This window comes from Carassius carassius, chromosome 2, assembly GCF_963082965.1.
Source record: "Carassius carassius chromosome 2, fCarCar2.1, whole genome shotgun sequence".
NCBI classification, from domain to species: Eukaryota; Metazoa; Chordata; class Actinopteri; order Cypriniformes; family Cyprinidae; genus Carassius; species Carassius carassius.
The window spans coordinates 17,187,310-17,207,649 of NC_081756.1; the positions used below are offsets into that span (position 1 = coordinate 17,187,310).

The 20,340-nt window shown below is 37.7% G+C and overlaps 2 protein-coding genes across 2 annotated transcripts in view; one reads left to right on the forward strand and one right to left on the reverse strand.

The window, feature by feature from the left end:
- Positions 1–6,438: 6,438 nt before the first annotated feature.
- On the forward strand, positions 6,439–14,597 carry LOC132104631 (probable RNA polymerase II nuclear localization protein SLC7A6OS). The gene is made up of 5 exons (XM_059510195.1): positions 6,439–6,772; positions 8,512–8,826; positions 10,246–10,449; positions 10,829–10,961; positions 14,095–14,597. Exons 1-5 carry the CDS (start codon positions 6,575–6,577, stop codon positions 14,214–14,216), a joined length of 972 nt encoding a protein of 323 aa, XP_059366178.1. The 5' UTR covers positions 6,439–6,574; the 3' UTR covers positions 14,217–14,597.
- LOC132104643 (Y+L amino acid transporter 2) overlaps positions 14,586–20,340 on the reverse strand; it is a 9,173-nt gene continuing 3,418 nt past the window's right edge. Inside the window, exons 2-10 of the mRNA XM_059510205.1 lie at positions 20,082–20,340; positions 19,254–19,379; positions 18,945–19,089; positions 18,709–18,832; positions 18,171–18,274; positions 16,902–16,998; positions 16,460–16,609; positions 15,984–16,167; positions 14,586–15,887 (exon numbers count right to left, since the gene is read on the reverse strand). The exon at positions 20,082–20,340 is cut by the window's right edge and continues 292 nt beyond it. Coding sequence (XP_059366188.1) covers positions 15,820–15,887; positions 15,984–16,167; positions 16,460–16,609; positions 16,902–16,998; positions 18,171–18,274; positions 18,709–18,832; positions 18,945–19,089; positions 19,254–19,379; positions 20,082–20,340 — 1,257 coding nt within the window. The 3' untranslated portion in view covers positions 14,586–15,819. The remainder of the gene's footprint in view (positions 15,888–15,983; positions 16,168–16,459; positions 16,610–16,901; positions 16,999–18,170; positions 18,275–18,708; positions 18,833–18,944; positions 19,090–19,253; positions 19,380–20,081) is intronic.

Sequence of the window (20,340 nt, forward strand, 5' to 3'; positions counted from 1 at the left end):
CTTGTCCAGAAAGGTAAATGTATTGCACTTCACATTCGTCAACATCTAAAAAAATGGTACAGAAATCAAGGCTGATAAATGTTTGCAATCTCTGCATTATAGGGACACTGCCCATCCAATACACAGGAGCAAAACACTTTTAAAATGTTAAAGACCAATTTGAAAGAAATGAAGTATGCAACAACAACAATTGTTGTTTTGGTGGAGTTTATTTTTAAATAAACCTCACTATTGTTGCGACTGTAGTAGTTATAGGCTATAAATTTAGGTAAATATAGGCAAATTTGATACTTTGATACTTTCAGCAAAGATGAAATGTCAGAAAATTTACACATTTTAAAATATCTGTTTAATTCTGACGGAAAGAAGAAAAACAAATGGTAAAAAATGGAGGTAAACAAGTCCCAAAAACACGGAAGTTTAAATTGCGTGTGTAGAGCATCGCGTGTAACAAAACAGAGACATACCACTGTTGTGTGCGGCGCTTTGGCGATTTAACAAGAGCAAAAACAAACAGAGGAGCAGCGTAATAGAGGTCTTCACACTGCACCCGAGACCCGTCGACCCGGCAGCCGTACGGGTTCGGGTCTATACTATAAATGATCAGCCGGGTCTGGGTTGGGTCCGAATCTATTAACGTTACCTTGTTACCTTGTTACCTTGTGATTTATCCAAAGCGACTTACAGTGCATTCAAGCTATACATTTTTACCTATCAATTAAATTAAATTTAATTAAACCCAATTAAACCACGACCTCTGCAGGCAGTTAATTGTAACAATTTAGTGAAGCACAGATAAGGGTATTCCTGCACAACCGGAGGCTGCAGTTTCAGGACCGCAACTCTTGGACCGCAGCTTTAGGACCCTAGTTTTTTTGTGACAGCGCCACCTACCGTACTGGATCAACACTAATTAAAGATGGACGACGTGGACAGCAATCAGACGGTGAGTACCGATATTTAATTAAGTTTTATTTTATAACGTTTAAACGGTGCGAAGATTACATAGTGAGAACTGCTAACTATGAATTAATAATTAATTCCCACCAAATTAAGAATTTGTGAGCTAGTTTTATTAATTACTACGACATTAATTCGTGGCCATGATTTCATAAATCCTTGTTGAGTTTTAATGACGAAGTATTATAAGTGAATCTAGCCTGCACATTAATTAAACTTATTAGATGACAAGAGTATGGTTAATGTAAGGTTTGTAAGATTTACCTGCAGCTTAATGTATTAGTGTGAATACTGGCTTAATAGTCGTTGTTTTACCATATTTATGTATAAAATATCTTTCATGATTAAACTGCACTGACTGCCTAGTTGCAGTATGTGTTAGCCTGTTGTTTTGCAATGATGAATGAGGCATTTGGCAGTGTTAATAGCTTGTTACAATTTGGCCTAATCTGCAGGTCTACTACACATACAGTCCATTGATATCATGTTTTAGTTTCTGTCATGTTCTGCATGGCCAAAATGAAGTGATTTTATGGATTTGGTTAGGCTCATTGTAGGACAGATTATTAAAAAAGGCACTAGGGATATTTTCATGATCTCAAAATATTCTAACAAGTAGGCTCTCTCTTTTTCAAGATACATATAACAATCCAAAAAGGGAGATCCCTGCCCGAACTGAAGAGATGCACCACATGCTGCAAGTACTTTCACTTTCATATATATATTTATTATATATATTATTATACATATATATATATTAGAGGTGGGCATAGATTAATTTTTTTAATCTAGATTAATCTCACTGTGATCTTGAAATTAATCTAGATTAAAATGGCTCATTTGAATTCTGCCAAAGGCATTCAGAATATGTGTGCTACCCAAATAAAACTGACAAACAGTAAGTCTTTGAGAAGGGGTTTATCAAGCTAGGTGGTGCATTAGAAAAGGGGCTCATCTCCTGTTTCCAAAATGCATCACAAAGTGCTTGAAAAAGCTGTAAACTAATTCCACATTGCACAAGGTGCAAACAACCTTACGCCTGTTTCACACATACTCCGTCTGCAGTGCGTATGCGTTGCATATTTTTTTACGCACCCATGTTAACGGATTCCAGTTGCGTTCCAGGAGCGTTGCGTCTGCAGCAGTGCAGCGATCGTTTACGTACCGAGTAGCGAACTGCAAACGCGTCCTGTGTGAAAGCACTTCGAGTCCGTGCTGCACCACATGCGTAGCGCACACAGACTGCACACGGACGGCATACGCACTGCAGACGGAGTATGTGTGAAATAGGCGTGAGCAGGGCCGTAGCTGGGGTCAGCGGAGCCCCGGTGAAGGTTGTACCAGTGGGCCCTGTTTGAAATTGTTTAATTTGTATGTTCGTTTATTTTTATTTATTTGTGCTATTTACACAATGTTTAAATTTTTTTTCAAGTTTGTAGGTGTCAAGGTACAGAAACCAAATAATTAAATGTAAAATAGCACTGGATAGTCTTCAATGTAAAAATTAAATATACAATCAAACCTACATTTATTCAGACACCTTCAACATTTCTCACATTATTACAGTTTTGCTATATATATCAAAAAAATATATCTGGTGTCTGAATAATTTTTGTTTTGACTGTTATTAAAAACTACAAAGTAATTCAGTCAAGAGCAGTGAGTGATTTTCAGTTAATCCATTTTCTTGGATTCACATTACAGATGATGAACGCATCCAATATAATACACATCCCATTTTTTTCCTCAACTGTTTACTTTCACTTGAGAAATAACTGACAGTTTTTTCGAGCATAATTTCCAAGGCGAATATTTTGACATATTTTGTAATTTGTATGTATTTGTCGGCACAAGAGAAAAAATAAGCAAATTTGGTGTTCGAGTGTTTTGAGATGCCTTTCTCTGCGTGAGCCCTGAACACCAGAACACCGCGAGTACTGAATTTGGCTCTTTCACATCTTTTTGTTTGTTCAAACTGCGATTTGTATTTGTTCGTTCAGGTGCAGGAGGGATTTCGAGGAGAACTTTGCAGAAGCGAGCTCGGTTCAGTGTCGCTGTCCGTGATTCGCGGCTCTCTCTCTCGTGCGCACCGAGCACAGCGCGCAAGTAACCAGCTCTGTTCAGCTTTTCCACGTCTTGTGTTTGGATGCTTTAATGTTTTAATCGACAAGCGGTAAGGCTTAATAACACGTGAAAAAGATAAGCTTTGGTGACGATGCGCAGCAGTGGCCGGTCAACTGTCCTGAGCATCTTTTTAGGCTGGCCTCAGCCACTCGGTTATATAAAATATCAAGGTGAAAGTCATCATAGCTTGCTTAGTATAGACCCAGCTCCCAACCCAACTTTGAGAATAGATTAACGATATTTAGCTATATTTTTTTTATCGCCCGATAAGAGTCTCACGTTAACGCAGCACGTTAACGCCGATAACGGCTGTCGCGCTAACCCGGTGGAGGTGTGGCTGTCTTCCGTGTACATTTCTGTAGTTGTGGTTCAACGTGTAATTTTCTTTCTCCTGCATGCCGCCTCCCCTGTGCGCGCTCTGTATGCCGGCCCGCACGTGACTGTGCACGCTCTGGTGCAAGCTCAACCAGGTGATTTTAACTGGGGAAATTGGAAGTCATTTGATTTTGAAAATTGAAGTCATTAGTCATTTGATTGGGGTACAACGGGAAGAGAGGTCGGCAGAGGCACAAATTCATTCACTGTGAGGAGTGGGACTTTTTTTTTTTTTTGATTATGACGGGCTATCGGTAAGCTGAACTCACGTGGACTCTTGTTTCACAGATTCTCGTTTGAATCCTTTGTCTGTTTTATCTGTTTGGTATTTAATGTGGTAAATGTGTTAATGTTACAGGTGAAGTTTGAAAGCAATTAATACTGCATGGTTTAAAAAAGAGAAAACTGATAACCGATAAGACCAAATGCTTAGATTGGTATAGTGTTGCTTGTAAAATGCAGAGTAAAAGACCAAGCTGTGTTGTCTGTAAAATGCATTTGACCTTTCCTGTGTTAGGAAAATACCTGATTATTTAAAATGTTTGTGTTTTCTTTTTCTTTTATTTATTGAAAGGTTTTTCACCTGTTACATCTGATCCTACTACATTGCTACATCAACTGATCAAAATAAATATTCTTCTGAGTGAAATCCCAAGTCTGGTCCTTTTCAAGTGTGGGCACCTCACAGTTAAAATACACTTGACAGTGAAAAACCGCTGACCAGTGAAGATTTCACAAAAAGCCTGCTACAAGAGGGGATGATTACACCTGGGGGCCTGGAGGAAAGCCAACTATCTGCCATCCACCCGTCCATCTACCTGTTCGTCCAACAGCCAGAAAAAGCAACATGGCTGAGTCCAAGTCACTCGAAGAGCTGAAAATGGAGCGAACAACAGTGAAGAGACTTCTTTCTCGACTTATCAACCATATAATGAGGACCCACATGGAGATTTCTGTGGAGCTCCACACCTCATTTGGTGAGAGGGAACTGACCCTCTTCCATTCAGGCTGACACACCCCTGGAGGAATATGACTTTATGCTCCATCATTTAGAGAGGCTGGTGCATAAAGCCAAAGAAGCGCACCAGACCTGGAACCGTTGGGCTCCACTAGCCGAGAAGCAAGACTTAAATCGTCGCCTAAAGAAGCTAGAAACCCTGCTTCCCAAGCTGGTGTCAGGAAAGGCCACCCTGATTAAAGCAGCAAGAATTAAAGAGGACATCAACAGAGTACCTGTCCCAGCCCACAGCACAGCCCCTGTTGCTGCCATAAAGCTCAAAGCCACAGCTTTACCAAAGTTTACTGGCAGCCAACGTGAGTATTACAGATGGAGGAAAGAATGGGAGGCTCTGCAGAAGCAAGGCAAACCAACTGGGTCCATGTCTATTTACACCTCAGCAGACGAGATCTTCAGAGTCCTGGAAAACCGTTATGGGAACCAAGCTACTATCGACATCGAGGTTGTCGAAGAGCTATACGCTATCCCACCTGTCCGTGGTAACCATCCGAGAAGAATCGTAGAGCTCATCCAAGTTGTTGGAAAAGCCCTCTATGATTTAAATGAATTGAACAATGCAGATGCCATAAAAAACCCACTAGTAATAAAATCTATCGAGAGCAAATTGCCAGAGTCCCTGAAGAAAGACTGGCTTATCCACGCTGCTGACCTGAACAATGCTGTAAACCACCAGAACCGCTTTGACAAGTTACTTGTATATCTCCAATCCCAAGAGTCCATCTATGAGCAGTTAGAGCAGTTGAGAGACATCGACCCTGCCAAGGAGAAGACCAGGTTTCAAACAAAGTATGCCCGAACAAAGACAACCAACTCCAGCAGTGGATCAGCAGGCTGCATTATCTGTGGAGACCCAAAGCACAAGAGAAAACTTTACTTCTGCAGAAGGTTTAGAACTACCACAAAGCTCTAGGAGAAGAAGGACGCAGTGCAACAGCTCGGAGCTTGCAAGAGGTGCCTCGAAGTCCACGACGAACCCTGCAGAAAAACTACTTGCCTACTTGCCCAAGTTCGGTCCAGTGAGAGCTGAGGGGAGAAGATGCACCGAGGCCCAGGAAGAGTTCCTCTCTAAACTTCCACCTGAGCTCGCGCAGCAGGGTCGCGATGCCTTCTGCAACATCGCATCCCGAGCATACAACTCCACTGCAGCAAAAGGAGGTCTTCTGGTGCTCTGATATTCCAGTTGAATATGTTAAACAAATGTTTCTTATTTATCTCTCTCTGTCTCTCGCTCTCTCTTTCTCTATAGTTGAAGCCTACAGCCATTCTATCCATGCAGCAACTGATGGAAAAGGGGTTCACTTTGGTGCTGTTGTGATGTTGTCGCAAAAATGACATTTATATATAAATAAACATTCTTGAATCATTCTTGTGTCTTGTCTTGTCTCTCAACAACTTTTAAAATATCGGCTGTAATTTAGTGACTCCATATGCTGACTCCAACTTTAACTTACCTGATAATGAGCTAATTCACCTTAAGGAGGTTAATCAATATACTGTATAATTCAAGAGACTAAGACTTTTAAGGTTCTTCATTCTATACAATTGTTTTAAAATTGATATACATACATTTTACAAAATTGATATTTCATTTATATTTTGTGTAAATTCATGTTTAAATTTAAAATTGTGACTCAAAGCACACTTGAATCAAAAATCCCATTTAAAAACAAATACTACTGAGATTAATATATTGATGCTATATCCCATGTAACGTGACTGCAAACCAAACCAACAGGGTACTAGAACTGCAGCCATCGCTATATTGTCCAGTATGGTAGGTGGCGCTGTCACGAAAAACTAGGGTCCTAGATCTGCGGTCCTGAATCTGCAACCTTTCTTTTACTGTCTATGGCAGCCTCCGGTTGTGCAGGAACATAGCTTTTACTGTCTATGACAGGTTTAAGAAACTCCACACCGCAGCGAGGCGCTACTGGTCCATGATGTGACGTACATCGAAGAGAAAACCGCCAAAGGAGAAAAAACGAGTGAAAAGGAAGAAAGAAAGGCTACAGGGCAGGTTGTTGTTGTCATTGGCAGGCTCCTGTACTTGTTTGTCTGTCATCTAAAATCGCTCTCTGGTGATACAGCATACCCGAAATGGACCCGAGCACGACCATCCTGCGGGTGAAGAGGAAGAGAGGCACCGACCCGGCGGACGCGCTGCTGCTGGCCTGTAAGCGGATCCGTCCGGAGGCCACAGCTGCTCAGCCCCGCGAGGAGGAGAGTGAACCAGAGCCAGAGGAGCCCAAGATCGAGAACTCCGTGTTCAAACTAGTGGCCACCGTGGTGTCACAGGTACTGTCTGAACGGAGAGAATGCCTGTGAGAATGTATCGTTTTCGGTGGTCTTTTTTATTTTTTTTATTATTATTATTAATTAATGCCAAGGTAGCAAAGATATAAGTACAGAAATATCAAAATTGCTTATAAAGAAGTGACATTACAAGCAAAGCATCGTTTATACATGTGTATAATACAATAATTAAATAAATAAATAATCAGGACAAAAGCTTTAGCAAAAAAATAAAAAATGTAAACAAGTTTGCTGTTTTATAAGCTTTAAGATTCTTGGAAGATGAAATAGTCTATAGAATATACCGTTGAACCTTTTTTTAGTTTATTGATTTTTTTTATTATTATTAACTTTTGTGAATATGACATTTTTGAATAGAAGTAATAATGGGTTAATTATAAAGCATTCCTTAATTTGTTCTTGTTTTTGTGTATTAAAGAAGCCAAATAGCACATCCTTAAAAAATTAAGAGAAACCCGGAAGCACATTGTCAAAGATAACATTAGAAAATTAAATCCAAAATAGCTGTGTGTGAGGAAAATCGCAGAAGATATGAATATCGGTTTCATTAGGGGCACCACAGAAAGAACAGCTTGTATCTATGACTGATTTAAAGTTTTTCAAAAACACTTTAGATGTAAACTTTAGATTAAATATGTGTAAAAGTAAGAGATTTCTGTAACACTGTTAGTACTTCTATATATTTCAATATATAATAGTCCATACCTTTTTTTCCAATCATTATGGTCAACGGAATTCTTCCAATAAGACACCACATATAGAATTGTCACAAGCTCCTTTTGAAAAAGCGATCTAATTTTATAGTTATGTGATGAAGGATGTGAACAAAAAACAGCATAGTTTTCCTACTTGGATTTCCAATGGGTCTAAATTGTGCTTAAAGTTTAACGACCATGCAGGTAACACCCGTTTATGAAATTTAGATAAATTGTAAGGAATTCTAGCAATATTATAATTGCAGATCAATAGCAAAGGGAGACCAACTAACTTGGAAAATAATTGGGGATAAAATACCAATTAATTGAATTAAGATCACGCACAAACTGTCTAATCCAATTAATTTTGAAGGTATTGTTCAAAGAAGAGAAATCAAGGAAATTCAACCCACCATACTCATATGTGTTGATTATCACAGACTTCTTAACATAATGGATTTAGTTTTTCCAAACAAAATTAAACTGGATTTTATTCTCCGTAACCATGTGTTGAATCTTCTTTGAGCTTTTATTACAACCGGGTCAAAGTTCAAGGTGCATCTCTCATCTTGATTTTTAGTAATCACAATGCCTAAATATGTAATTTCAGAATTAACTGGAATGTTATAAATTGCGGGTGCTGTGCAATTTCTAATAGACATTAATTCACATTTACTTATGTTTAGATTAAGACCTGAAGCTTCAGAGAAATGTTTTATACAATTAATTTGGGAAACCTCTCTTAGAAATAAGGTGGTGTCACCTGCTAGTTGACTAATAAATATTTCTCGATCCGCTATACAGATACCCCGAATACCGCCTTCACCAACAAACACTGACAGTAGCTTCACACAAAGAAGAAATGGGACACACTTGTCTGACTCTTCTAGATAAACTAAACCTCTAAGTGCCATGCTATAATATAATCGAAGTGCTTTCATTGTTGTAAAAAATAGTTTTAATTACTACTTTAAATCTGTATGATTGTATTTCTTGTCTGTTTTACTGTCATTGTTTTCTTTACAGGACGCTCCGGTACAGCCACATGTCCGTGAGGCTATGGCTCGGCCACGTCTCGCCCATCATGCCTTGCGGCCATCCCAAGGAAGCACTCAGAGGATCATCGGTGATCTGCGCAGTGTCAAATGGAGCACCAGGCGAGAGGAACGGTACCGGATCCTGTCCAGCCACCGGGCCGGACTACCGGCAGAGCCTGCTCCTGCAAGAGGAGGAGAGGAGAACAATGACAGCCAAACAGAGAGCCACAACGGCCTGTCTTTGGGAGAGGTGCAAGTGTTTGATATTGTGCATGAAGAGGAGGATGTTAAGATGCCAGGCAAGGTAAAGTAAACCATGTTTTCTCAGTCAACTTCATGTAGTATATATCTTGAATATTTTTTTAATATATTGAATGTACATTTTGGTTATTTTGCCCTTTACCAACCACTCCAACTCATTTGAGAAAATCTTCACACGTTTTTATCAATTTATTTTGTAAGAAACATGTCTGCACAATTTACATTGGTCTTCAAAAACATCAACTTATATTCAGGGTGGGCGATATGGCAAAAATATCATGATTTTTTGGTCATGTTGGTTTTACTATTTTGCAAATTGTCTGTGCATTACAGCCAAACTAATTTCCCTATTATAAAGACAAAGTCTTTCAAGGTAACAAAATATATTAAAAATAAAGGTGGATATTTAGGCTAAGTGGGCGAAGATAAAAATCATTTAATCTTTGGTATTAAAAATTAAGAACAAAGATACAATTCAAATAAATCAAACAGTGTTTTATTTTTAGGTACCATAGGTGTATTTAGCAGGAGCATTCAAGAAATTGAGTGAACAAATATAAAAATAAAACACTATATAGATTGTTTCCCAGGGTTTCAGCGGGTCCTTAAAATGTCTTAAATTCATAAATATTTTTGGTCACATTACCGCTAAAATATCTCCAGTCTGATGGAACTAATGACTGTTTACAATCATTAAACGGACCAAAGATTTACCTATAGTTACTGCTTCATCAGACAGAAACGCAGTAACGCTAGCAGAATACAGGTCGAACAACCTTCTTTATGTATATAATGTTCTCCATAATAACAAATATAGGCTGAGCTACAGCTAGCTGACCACCAGCATTCTATTTAGTTAAACATTTTTTTTTTTTTTTTTACTTTGCCGACCAGACAAACATCCTGATTAACTTAAGTGACAAAAAATATCCAGCGTCACATCGAAACGAAAGAATGATTCTTCTGATTTCATTCAACATAAACAGCGATTGATAATGGATGGTGTATTCCTGATCGGGCTGCCTGTCTCTTTGTGAGAGACTTCGAAACAATAGAAACCCATAAGAAACCCAGAAGAAATGCACAAAGGTAAAAATCCTAAATGTGTTGTTTATTTATAACATGATATAGTTCAGTAACATACCAAGGGAGCTATTTTGCTGATTATTCTCACGATTGAAAATGTTACATTTGATTTTAGTTCAATAAACAAGTGACGAAGTTTGTCAAGTTACTTCCATTTTAGACACAGTAGAGTACATTGAGGTGAGGGCACCAGAACTGCAGCTGTTGAAATGTGCGCTATAGCTCGATACTACAATGTTTCTTCAAAAGCAGATTGTGGAAACATTTTTATCGTCCACGATCAAGAATCCTCATATCGCACACCACTAATTTATATACAGTTTTTTTTAATCCCCTTATTAAACTGACCTAAAGTATAATTGTTCTTTTTCCCCAGACTGTATCTGACCCGGAGACAATCCTGTGTAACTCTGTGAAGATGATTCGTGAGAAGCTGAGTGTGTCGGGAGATGGGCTCGGTACTGAACATCGAGAGAAAGAGGATGATTACGTGTATGACTTGTACTACCAGGAGACGGCCACACCAGGCTGGATCCAAGACATTCTGTCTGTCAGACCCTACACACAAGAGGGAGAGCTGGTTAGTTGTAGAGTTATTCTATTTATATAATTTATATTATATTTTTGTATTAGCTTCTTTTTTTTTCAATTTTAGTTACATGTTTTGTCATAAGTTAGTTATTTTTTATTATTATGATTTAGTTTATCTTAGTTTTAGTTAACGTTTAGTTTATATATCCAGTTAGGGATTTTAGAGCTTCAAGTTAGTTCAGTTAGTTAGCAAGCAGCATTTCTAATTTCTGTTTAGTTTTTTTCCCATTTAATACTTATGTTGGTTTATTTGAGCATAATTTCAGTTTTTTTTTTTTTTAACAGTTTTAGTTTTAATAAATATTAATGATAATAACCATGGTTCATAGACAATCTCTTTGACACATTTTTACTTTACAAATACACAGGTCCCTGATGAAGTGGCCTGGGAGGTGGAGGTGTATGAAGATGAGGATGATGAGAACGCTGAAACCAACTGGAGAAATGACTACCCAGATGAGAGCAGTGAGGATGACAGTGATGCAGAGGAGCGTTATGGAGGTCACATATCTAAGCTATTATATTTGTTTCTCTCAGGCCCATCATTTTTAAATATTTTTGTTTAGGGCCATGTATCGGCAAGAATCTGGTGATACGATACGTATCACGATACATGGAATTGCGATACAATATGTTGCAATACATTGCGATACTGTAAGCAAGGCAATATATTAAGATATTTGCTATATTGGGAATAGGATAATTTTGGAAAGCTGTCATTAAGAACACTTCAACGTATGCAAACCTTAAAAAAAAAAAGTTATTTAACCAGAACACAGTGGGATCTGCGTTTATATTAATTAGTCCATAACATTCAACATCATTGATCCAGTTTTTGTGCAGTATGAGTAAAGGGTGAAAAATAAAGTGCTTGCTGGATTCTTTAAATTAAATGTAAGCTATTATAAACTGGTCTATATTTTTAGACCCTGCTTTAAAGGTTCACAGTTTAAGTAAAAATTGCATCATGCAATGTTATAACATTTTGATCTGAATAAAATAATTACATTTGTTTAATCAATGAAAAACATGAATATGAAAGAACATGAAGAACTGTGTGAAGAACGTGAGCACACACACACACTTGCATGGAGAGAAAAATAAGTGCAAATTCACTCCAAAATTAAAGTGCACTTAATGAATTAAATTATATCAAAGTCTAGGTATGAATGTCAAGGATAAAAGATTTGTAGCTGTTTTCGTCAACTGTGTCCGTCAAAAATAGACTAAGCGCCCATCTTTAGCTAGAATGACCATATATTAGTTTACCAAAAAGAGGACAGTGGGTGTTTGCTGAGGTGTGGTTGGTTGGTTGGTGGTTAAAGTAATGGCAAAAGCACCCAAAGTAGCACAATCTTAAATATCAAGCTCAAAATATGTAATTTCCATACATAATATACATATTTTACAGCCACTGTTAAGCACATTTATCATAAACTCCGTTAAAAATCTTAGTCTTATCGTTTCAGATGTTTGTTCTATTCGACTGTAAGTGCCCTGCGAAGTGGACATTACAGGATATTCCAACGTGATTCCAGTTCGACGTGAGCATATACAGTATGCTCCATTTAGAGGTCATTAAAGTTTAAGAGACGTGAATTTAGATTGTATTTATTTACAGATGCATTTTTGTCACTAGTAAGTTTCATGTGTGTGTGAAGACGCTGCAGGCCATGGCATAGCGCTTATATGTGAATGAATGTTCCGAAGAAGAAAACTGCAGATTTCCCCCTGCTCAGGGAGTAGGGATCATTGAACACTGTGTAGGGATCATATAGATCAGAACACAGTTCATGCACGGAGCTCACTTCTTTCAATCTGGTTATCTGAATCAGTATTGTTAACTAAGAGAGACATGCAAAATATGCAGAATTGGGGGGCGCGAGGACTGGAATTGAGAGCCGCTGGTTTAAAAGTAGCCCAATTCCATCTTAACAACCATGCATCCAACATGAGCTGCAGGAATCCGATTTGACTGATGCTGGAAGATTTGCTGCTCAACAGATCCTGAGCTCATTGACAAATATCTTATCTCCCTGTACACAGAGTGCGCATTATCGCGAAATCAAAAGTGGAAGTGAACAGTGAGTGCTCATTCAAAAGAGATTATATTCTCTGCAAATAAATAGCGGCCCCCTGATGTGCAAAAAATGTAGAATATTTTGGAGGAAGTGGGCAGCACCGGACACGTTGTCTTAAGGGTTCTAATACAAAAATGCAAACAAATGAATGGCGATTGTAGAAAGTAAAAGCTGAATCCCGGACATTTTGGGCTATTAAGAAATCCCTGTTGGATGCATTTTTCAAGGTCCCTACTTTAGCAAAGCAGCATGAAGAGACGCTTCTGAAACATGCCGCGGCGCAGCTGCTATAAATGCAAGCATTCAGTAGAGTGGCCGTGATCAGTTCCGGTGGCCGTGGAGCTGTAAAGCGCAGCAGGTGTGTGTGTTCTTTGAATATTTGATGCGGACATTGTACATTTTACACACCGCCTGACTTTTGTCGGGATGTAAAATCAAAACGAAACAACTGCCATGAATCTGCTATGATAAAAAAAAAAAAAAATGTAAATATCAATATTGCCTTTTTGAGAATTAATACAGTATAGCCAAACAAAATATTGCGACATTCAAGTGTATCGATATTTTCTTGAACGCCTAATTTTTGTAAAGGTTCATTTACAAAACAAGAAAGAAAGCAAATAGCTTCTTATTAGTGTAGTTTGCAGCTGATTTGGCTTATGGTGTATAACAGCCAATACTATGTCATGATTCTAAAAAGAGCATAATGTTGTGGTTTAAAGTAAAACATTTTGAACCAGAAAGAGCTTTATTGCCAAGTGTGGTGACCGGAGCATCCAGTACAGAAAAGACAGACATAGTGCAAACATGCATGTAATAAAGTGAAATAAAACACTAAAGATAAAGAGAATAGACAAGAAGACATATAATATTAAATATGAAACATAGAGAAAAAGAAAATATCAATAGAATTGTAAGTGTGCATATGTGCTATTAACATGAAAGTTTTGATAAGTTATTCACAGATGTACAGTCCTGAGGTGTGTTATGTATTGTTCAAGTGGAATATGGCCTGGGGGAAACGCTCTTATGTGGTGCTCAGTGCTCTGTAGCGCTGGCCAGAGGGTAACAATTTAAATAGGAAGTGTACTGGGTAGGCCTGTACCAATGATCAATAAATTGACTTCTCACTCAATATATGTACATGACCTCAGTCAATTTTACTGATGCAATATTGCCCATTATATTTACTTAAAAATGAATGTCACCATGTTTTTACATTCCACTTGCACCTGTGTCTTTTGCAGCTTCTCTTGCATGTAGTCATGAGGTGCTAGTTCAAATTTAAAAAAATGTATTCTCCAAAAAAAGGGGACCTGGATGATTTGGAGCATTTAAAGCAGCAGGGAACTTCACACTGCTCCAGAGATCTGTTGAAGGTCTGTTTATTAAAATTTAGGCCAGATGGTCAACAAAGAGCTTTAGACAGGCAGACACTGCCTGGGCCTGAAGCTTTCCTAGTCTTCTGTTTTCTGAAGACCTGGTTTATGTCCTCAACACAGACCTTAAGCGCAGGTTGAATATCATCATATCCAATGTATTTTTCTCTCCAGGTTGCTGGAGTGAAGAGCACTCATACAGCAGGAGGAGCTGGGAACGGTACCAGCCAGACATGATTGAGGAGTTGGAGAATGACCGAGATGAGGAGGAACGAGAGAGTAATGATTCTGACTGAGAGCCTCTGCGTGTGGGTACGAGCATGAGAGAGGCTATTTTTACTGACGTGTGTTGAGTGAAGCTGTATGTTCTTTCGTCAAAAGTGAATGTGTGTGTGGTAGCCCATGTGTGTGTCCTTGTGTGGGTTGCTTTGACTTGCGTGTTAATGAGACGAGTGATTTTACTATTTGCAATATTTTGCGATTGTTTGATGTGAAGATAGTATGGAGAGAAAATGATGATATTTTGAGTTTGTGTAAGTGTGGGGTGCTTTGTGTTGTCAGTTATGTGTGTAGTGTTTGTATGTTCCCGTATCTAAGGGGAGAGAAACAAAATACCTGTAAATATGTAGATGTGTATAAAAACAAAAACAATAAAGACTTCAGAATTAAACTGAAAATCCCGTAAATTATTTATTCAATCAGTTCTTGTCTAGTATATGTGTGCGTGTGTGTATATGTTTTACTGATATTATTTCAAATAAATTAATAAAAACTTGTACACAAATGCAAATGACAATATTTGGAAAGCTGTTCAGTGTTTTTCATGCTACAACAGAATCACATCTGGACTTCCATAATGAGATTACTGGGATTTTCACCAGTAACAATATATTCCTTGTCTGGCCAATAGACACTTTGGATGATTTTATGATAACTGAATGATTCAAGAGCAATTTCTGTGACTCTTAGACTTAGTATTGTAATATAAATTAATTGGGACACTTTTTTCCCAGTTTAAATTGAAGTAAACAGAATTCAAGAACCGATAATAGATTGTTATTCTTATTTTACATGACATATTTGTAAAATAATCGAAGATTAGGTCATGACTCAAAAGTCATGAAAAATTCATGGAAATTTATTGGTGTGTATGAATCCTGTTCATCTTTATTCTTTCCTAACTTCTTCCACAAGTGAACATGTGATGCTTCACTATATGTAAAGAAGCATAGCAGCAGATTTGAATGTTCAAATGCATACAATCACCTTCCCTCTAAAAACCAGCTAAGGCATGTGGGCAATTACACAGGACTGAGACGGAACACTTTAAATACTTGAAGAGGACTGACATAATTGTGCCAAAGTAAATCCCAGGAAGGAAGATGAAAAAATAAAATCTCCTTTGCTTAAATAAAAAGGAGATAAATAAATTGACAGACATTTAAAAAAACAGATTCTAAAATAAAAACCGTTTGATTAAAAAAAAAAAAAAAAAAAAAGGCGGCAGGGGGGCAAAAATGTTACATAAACATCATCAAATTCTTGGCCATGTTCTTCATAATGGCATACCCAAACCACTGCATCCTGTTTATGTACTCATTTCTCTGATGGACATACAGTTGGTGTTTGCGTCATGATCTCTCCGGTACCATGATGACCCAGAGCTTTGAAATGGCCTTCATTTTCACGTCATATAGTTCTTAAGGTCATATCTCTAATATTCAGTGCACCATGACCTTAACAGAACCCTTTTATAATTAAGAAAAAGAAGAATCCAACGCAGTGACATTAAGAGTGCATCTGTGTCTTTAAAAGTTTGGAAGATATTTTTCCAGTTTCTCCAGATATTGGTTTCCTCTCCCCATACCAGTGGGTTTGTGTCAAATGGGTGCAAGTGTTTTAATCAACGGTGTCTAACTCCGTGAGCACACAAAAGCAGGTGAACTGGGTGAAACGGGTGATGGCACCTGTGTAAGGGAAACACATTAAAAAGCATCACTGTCAATGTCGTTTTGGTTGTAAATCAGTGTAGATAAAGGATAAATTAAGGCTATGGTACTTACACAACAGTTTAGTGATGATGGGCGGGCGCTTGGACTCTGGAAGATAGATACCCAAGAAGTAAACAGGCACTCCAGAGAGGGCAATAGCAATTCCGATGAGTGAGTTGAGTGTGTCAGAATACAGTGGCACAGCCACCAAGAACACAACACACATACAGAAGATGATGGGATACAGCAGACTCAACTGTATGCAAAAAGAAGAGAGGAAAAGAGGAAATCATATTATTTCAAGAATCTGAACAGTTGTGCAGCTGAATTCTTTTTGTAAAAACCATCATACACACTTTTCTTGGATTCTTTTATCAAAAGTAACAAAAAAAAAGTATATATATAACAGCATTTATTGAAACAGGAATCTTTTGTAACAATGTTGATGTCTTTACAGTTACCTTTGATTAATTTAATAGCCTTTTTGCATGTTATTTTTAAAAGTGCACTTTTGTTTTTTCATCGGTACAGTCTCTCTACGTCCTCACCTTCAGTGGTCGGGGCCTGTCTGGCTCTTTCCAGCGAAGGTAGATCTGCCCGGCAATAGACAGGCCAACGAAAAACCAGTAACTGAAGCTGTAATAGTTAATCAACTGGAAAACATCCTCCACTGTAAGATAAATCAGAGCCATGGCACACTGCAGACAGAAAGCACAAGCTAAGTGACTTGGTCCACTAGATGGAGACAGAAAACATTAAATGTCCCAGACTTAGAGATTCTAAAATTGCATCGGTCTCTAGAGCTAAATGAAGTATATGAGGAAATAAAAACAAAAACAAAACAACTCATAATAAAAAAGGTATATATAAATACATCGTTTAACACTGGTTTTATTATTATATTTGTATATTAAATTTTAATATTTTTAAAAGGTGAAAAGGTCACAGGATATTGTCAGGATATTATATAGTCTAAAAAGATGCACTTGCATTAAATAGCAGAGCTGGAACCGGTGTGAATCTCTGCACGTGAATCATAGACAAAGCATCTGGAAGATGACCTTCTCGAGCTCCCACGAAGAACAACCTGCAGCAGCAAGAGATCCACTCTTTATTCAAATGTATGCGCACCTAATTAGGATTATTAAAGTTAATTAAAAGCATTAGAAAAAAAAAAAGTTAAACTCTAACTGAAATAAAAAATACGAAGCTGTAACTTTTTTTTTTAAATTTCAATTATTGCCAAGGCAACATTTCATTTTAATTTAGTTTAACTTGATGTACTAAAATAACTCAAACTGAAATAAATACATATTTCAGTACAGACATCAATAAGCAAAAAACAAATCCCACACACACTATGCAAAAAAAAACAAAAACGAATTATTTATTAATGACCACGTTTCGTTTGCATAACCATCATCAGGATTTTTTTTTATAATAAATAATTAGATTTTTTGCATAGTGTGCAGCATTTGATTTTTGCTTTCTAGTTTTTGACCTTGTTGGTCTTGGTCTCCTACGCACCCATCTATTGCCGTCAGGTGTGCAGAGTTTAATTGTTAATTAAGTACAGACAAATAAAAACTAATAAAATTACAAAAACAACGAAACTACTAAACTTTTTTTTAAATTAAATGAAAACCATGCAACTAATTTGAAATATAATCCAATCTACAATACTATCAATGATATTAAAATAACATTGCACTTAAAAGGACTAGGAATTCAAATCAATTAAGCAAACCAAATGCACAAGTGCACGAAAAAAAGACAAAATATACAAAACATCAAGACTGTATGAAAATGAGTTTCATATTCATATTTACACATTGTTGACCTTAAAATCAATTGTATTTGAATATTTCTTACATATACCTTTTTATCATATATGAAACATGAACAAACAAGTACAGCAAGTATAAACAGGAATTTAAGTTCTCAGATCTTCTGAATTGCCATCAGCACTAGATGTATGTTTTCTCATCACTCCCAATAATCCTCAACTCACAACATTATCTGACACGTGGAGTAGTGGCATGAACCCCCACACGGTCCTTACCACAAGTTTTGTTCCTCCTCCTGGAGGTCAACACCAGAATAAACTTAAGGATCAAAGCAGAAGTTCAAGTGGAATAAAAGAAACCATAAAGCCAGTGCAATTGTAGATGGCCATATTCAAAACGTAAGACAAACATGAGAGAAAAGACTACAGCAAGTGTTCTGTGATGCTATGTAGACATCAAGCTTCAGACTGACCTGGATGCAGCAATGATGGAAGAATTAAGACCTCCGTAACAGGATAAAGCAACCGCAATAGGGATAGTCCAACTCATCACTCCCAGAGTGTGGTCTGCAAACGTCTGTGGGACAATTAGGAAACATTAGCTGTTACACTATAGACTCTACAAACTCTAGTTTCGTCCCAAATGACGCACTATACACACTATCTATGCACTCCTAAACTATGTACTTATGCACTATGTACTCAACGATGTAGTGTATGAATTATATAAGGTTATTTTGTCATTTATAATCAGAGTCTGATGGCCCCTCCCCCTTCCTTACGTAATTAAATCTGTGACAGTTGAGCGCATGAAGTGTGCAACATTCCACACTTCGTTTTTCGGTTATTTGAGTGCATCATCCGAATGTGTAAAATGCACTTTTTGGAATTTTCAGTGTAAATGCACTACTCACATTATTTATACTACAAAACGTCATAGAATAGTGCATAGAAAAGTATTCGCAAAAAGTATGCGAAAGTAACACCTATTATGACAGTCTATGAACTCACCACAGCGACAGCATCACTGGCGAGGATGGCACTCATGTCCAGCACAGCATAATAGGCCACGTTTGTTAGGATGTAGATGATTGTAACAATCGGCATTGAGATTGCAATGGAGAGAGGAAGGTTCCTGGGACATGCATGGACAGATGTGTTAGCCATCTTATGAATACCTATTTTTACATACTGTATCTTCACAACAGGTACAGGAACTGAGGATCAAGTTTGTCTAAAAGAAGTACCTTTCAGGGTTCTTAATCTCTTCTGTGACAAAGTTAAGTGTGTCCCAGCCTGAGTACGAGAAAAGAGCCGAGTACAAGGCCAAAGCGATATCTCCTGGGTCACGAGATGAGCCTTGGAAAGAATCCTCAAAGTTCATTGTGAAACCTGTGTGAGAAACATTACAAAATACTATAATGATGAACAACTTTTCAAGATCAGTATGTGTGTGAATGCATGTTGTATTGTGGTTTTCTTTTACTCAAGCATGACTGATGTTTGTGCATTCTGCTCAGCGCAAAAACATCTTTACATTTTTTTTAATTTTTTACCTTGGCACAGTTTCACTATCCCTGTGATGATAATGACGATGAGGGCCAGAACTTTGGCATAAGTGAAGACATCCTGCACCCTGGTACCCCACTTGACATAAGCGGAATTAATAAAGGTCAGCAGGCCTGCAATATCATGAATAGTAAGCATGTTAGCATAAGAATAAGATTTGTTCCCAGATTTGCAGTCTGGATGAATCAACACTAGTTGCTGAAAGTCAGTCTGCAGACTTTTGGCAGTCGGAGATGAAAAGGACTCCTATTTTATAGCTTTTTTTTTTTGGTAGTGCATTATCTTCAGCCTTTCAGTGCACAATGCTCAGTTTTTCCTCTGTAGCCATTTACAAAGTCTGCAAGTGTATGTTTCCTAATGCAATGCATACCAGCCTTAAAGTGAATGACTACAATGAAATGCTGACTGTTTTTTTTTCACAACAACACAATATCAGATACTACAGCAATTAAAAAAATAAAAAAAACTATCAATACATGAACTGATTAGTGGGGAGCAGTAGAAATTTGATTGCAGTCATGGCAACTGTAAGTTTTCCTCTTTTAGAATGGCATGTCTAATAACGCTGTTGAAGGTATCCAAGTGAAACAGGAATATGAGGAGAGGCACCCCAGAACCAGAAGAACGGGCTTCCTGGACACAAAAACAAGCTACTCATTAACTGCCCCATGACATTTAAAATTAGACTTTAATGGGTCTCAACAGCTTATCAGATCTCATGGTGAGAAAACCGAAGAAAAATGGTGAGCTAGACAAGAAATGTAAAGAATGTGAAAAACAAGGGTGTAGATGAACACCATGTACACGTTACTCACAAATACAGGCAGCAGCAATAATCCGAGAAGCAGAATATGGAGGCTCACAGGTGGGGAAGAGTGGCTGAACCAAGTAGTTGGCAAAAGTTATGGCAATTACAGCCTGACTTGTCGGTTCAATGATAAGCAGCGATGTCCACAGACGTATAAATGCTATGAAGCCTCCAAACGACTCCAGGATGTAGGCGTAGCTGGCACCAGACTTAGTGATTGTTGTGCCCAGCTCTGCATAACAGAGAGCACCCACTACTGAAAAGAT

What these genes read in the sequence shown, in the direction of transcription:
- LOC132104631 (XM_059510195.1), top strand. Translation starts at nt 6,575, where the DNA reads ATGGACCCGAGCACGACCATCCTGCGGGTGAAGAGGAAGAGAGGCACC. An exon ending in TGGCCACCGTGGTGTCACAG is followed by an intron (nt 6,773 to 8,511) that starts GTACTGTCTGAA and finishes TTTTCTTTACAG; the next exon opens with GACGCTCCGGTACAGCCACA. An exon ending in ATGTTAAGATGCCAGGCAAG is followed by an intron (nt 8,827 to 10,245) that starts GTAAAGTAAACC and finishes CTTTTTCCCCAG; the next exon opens with ACTGTATCTGACCCGGAGAC.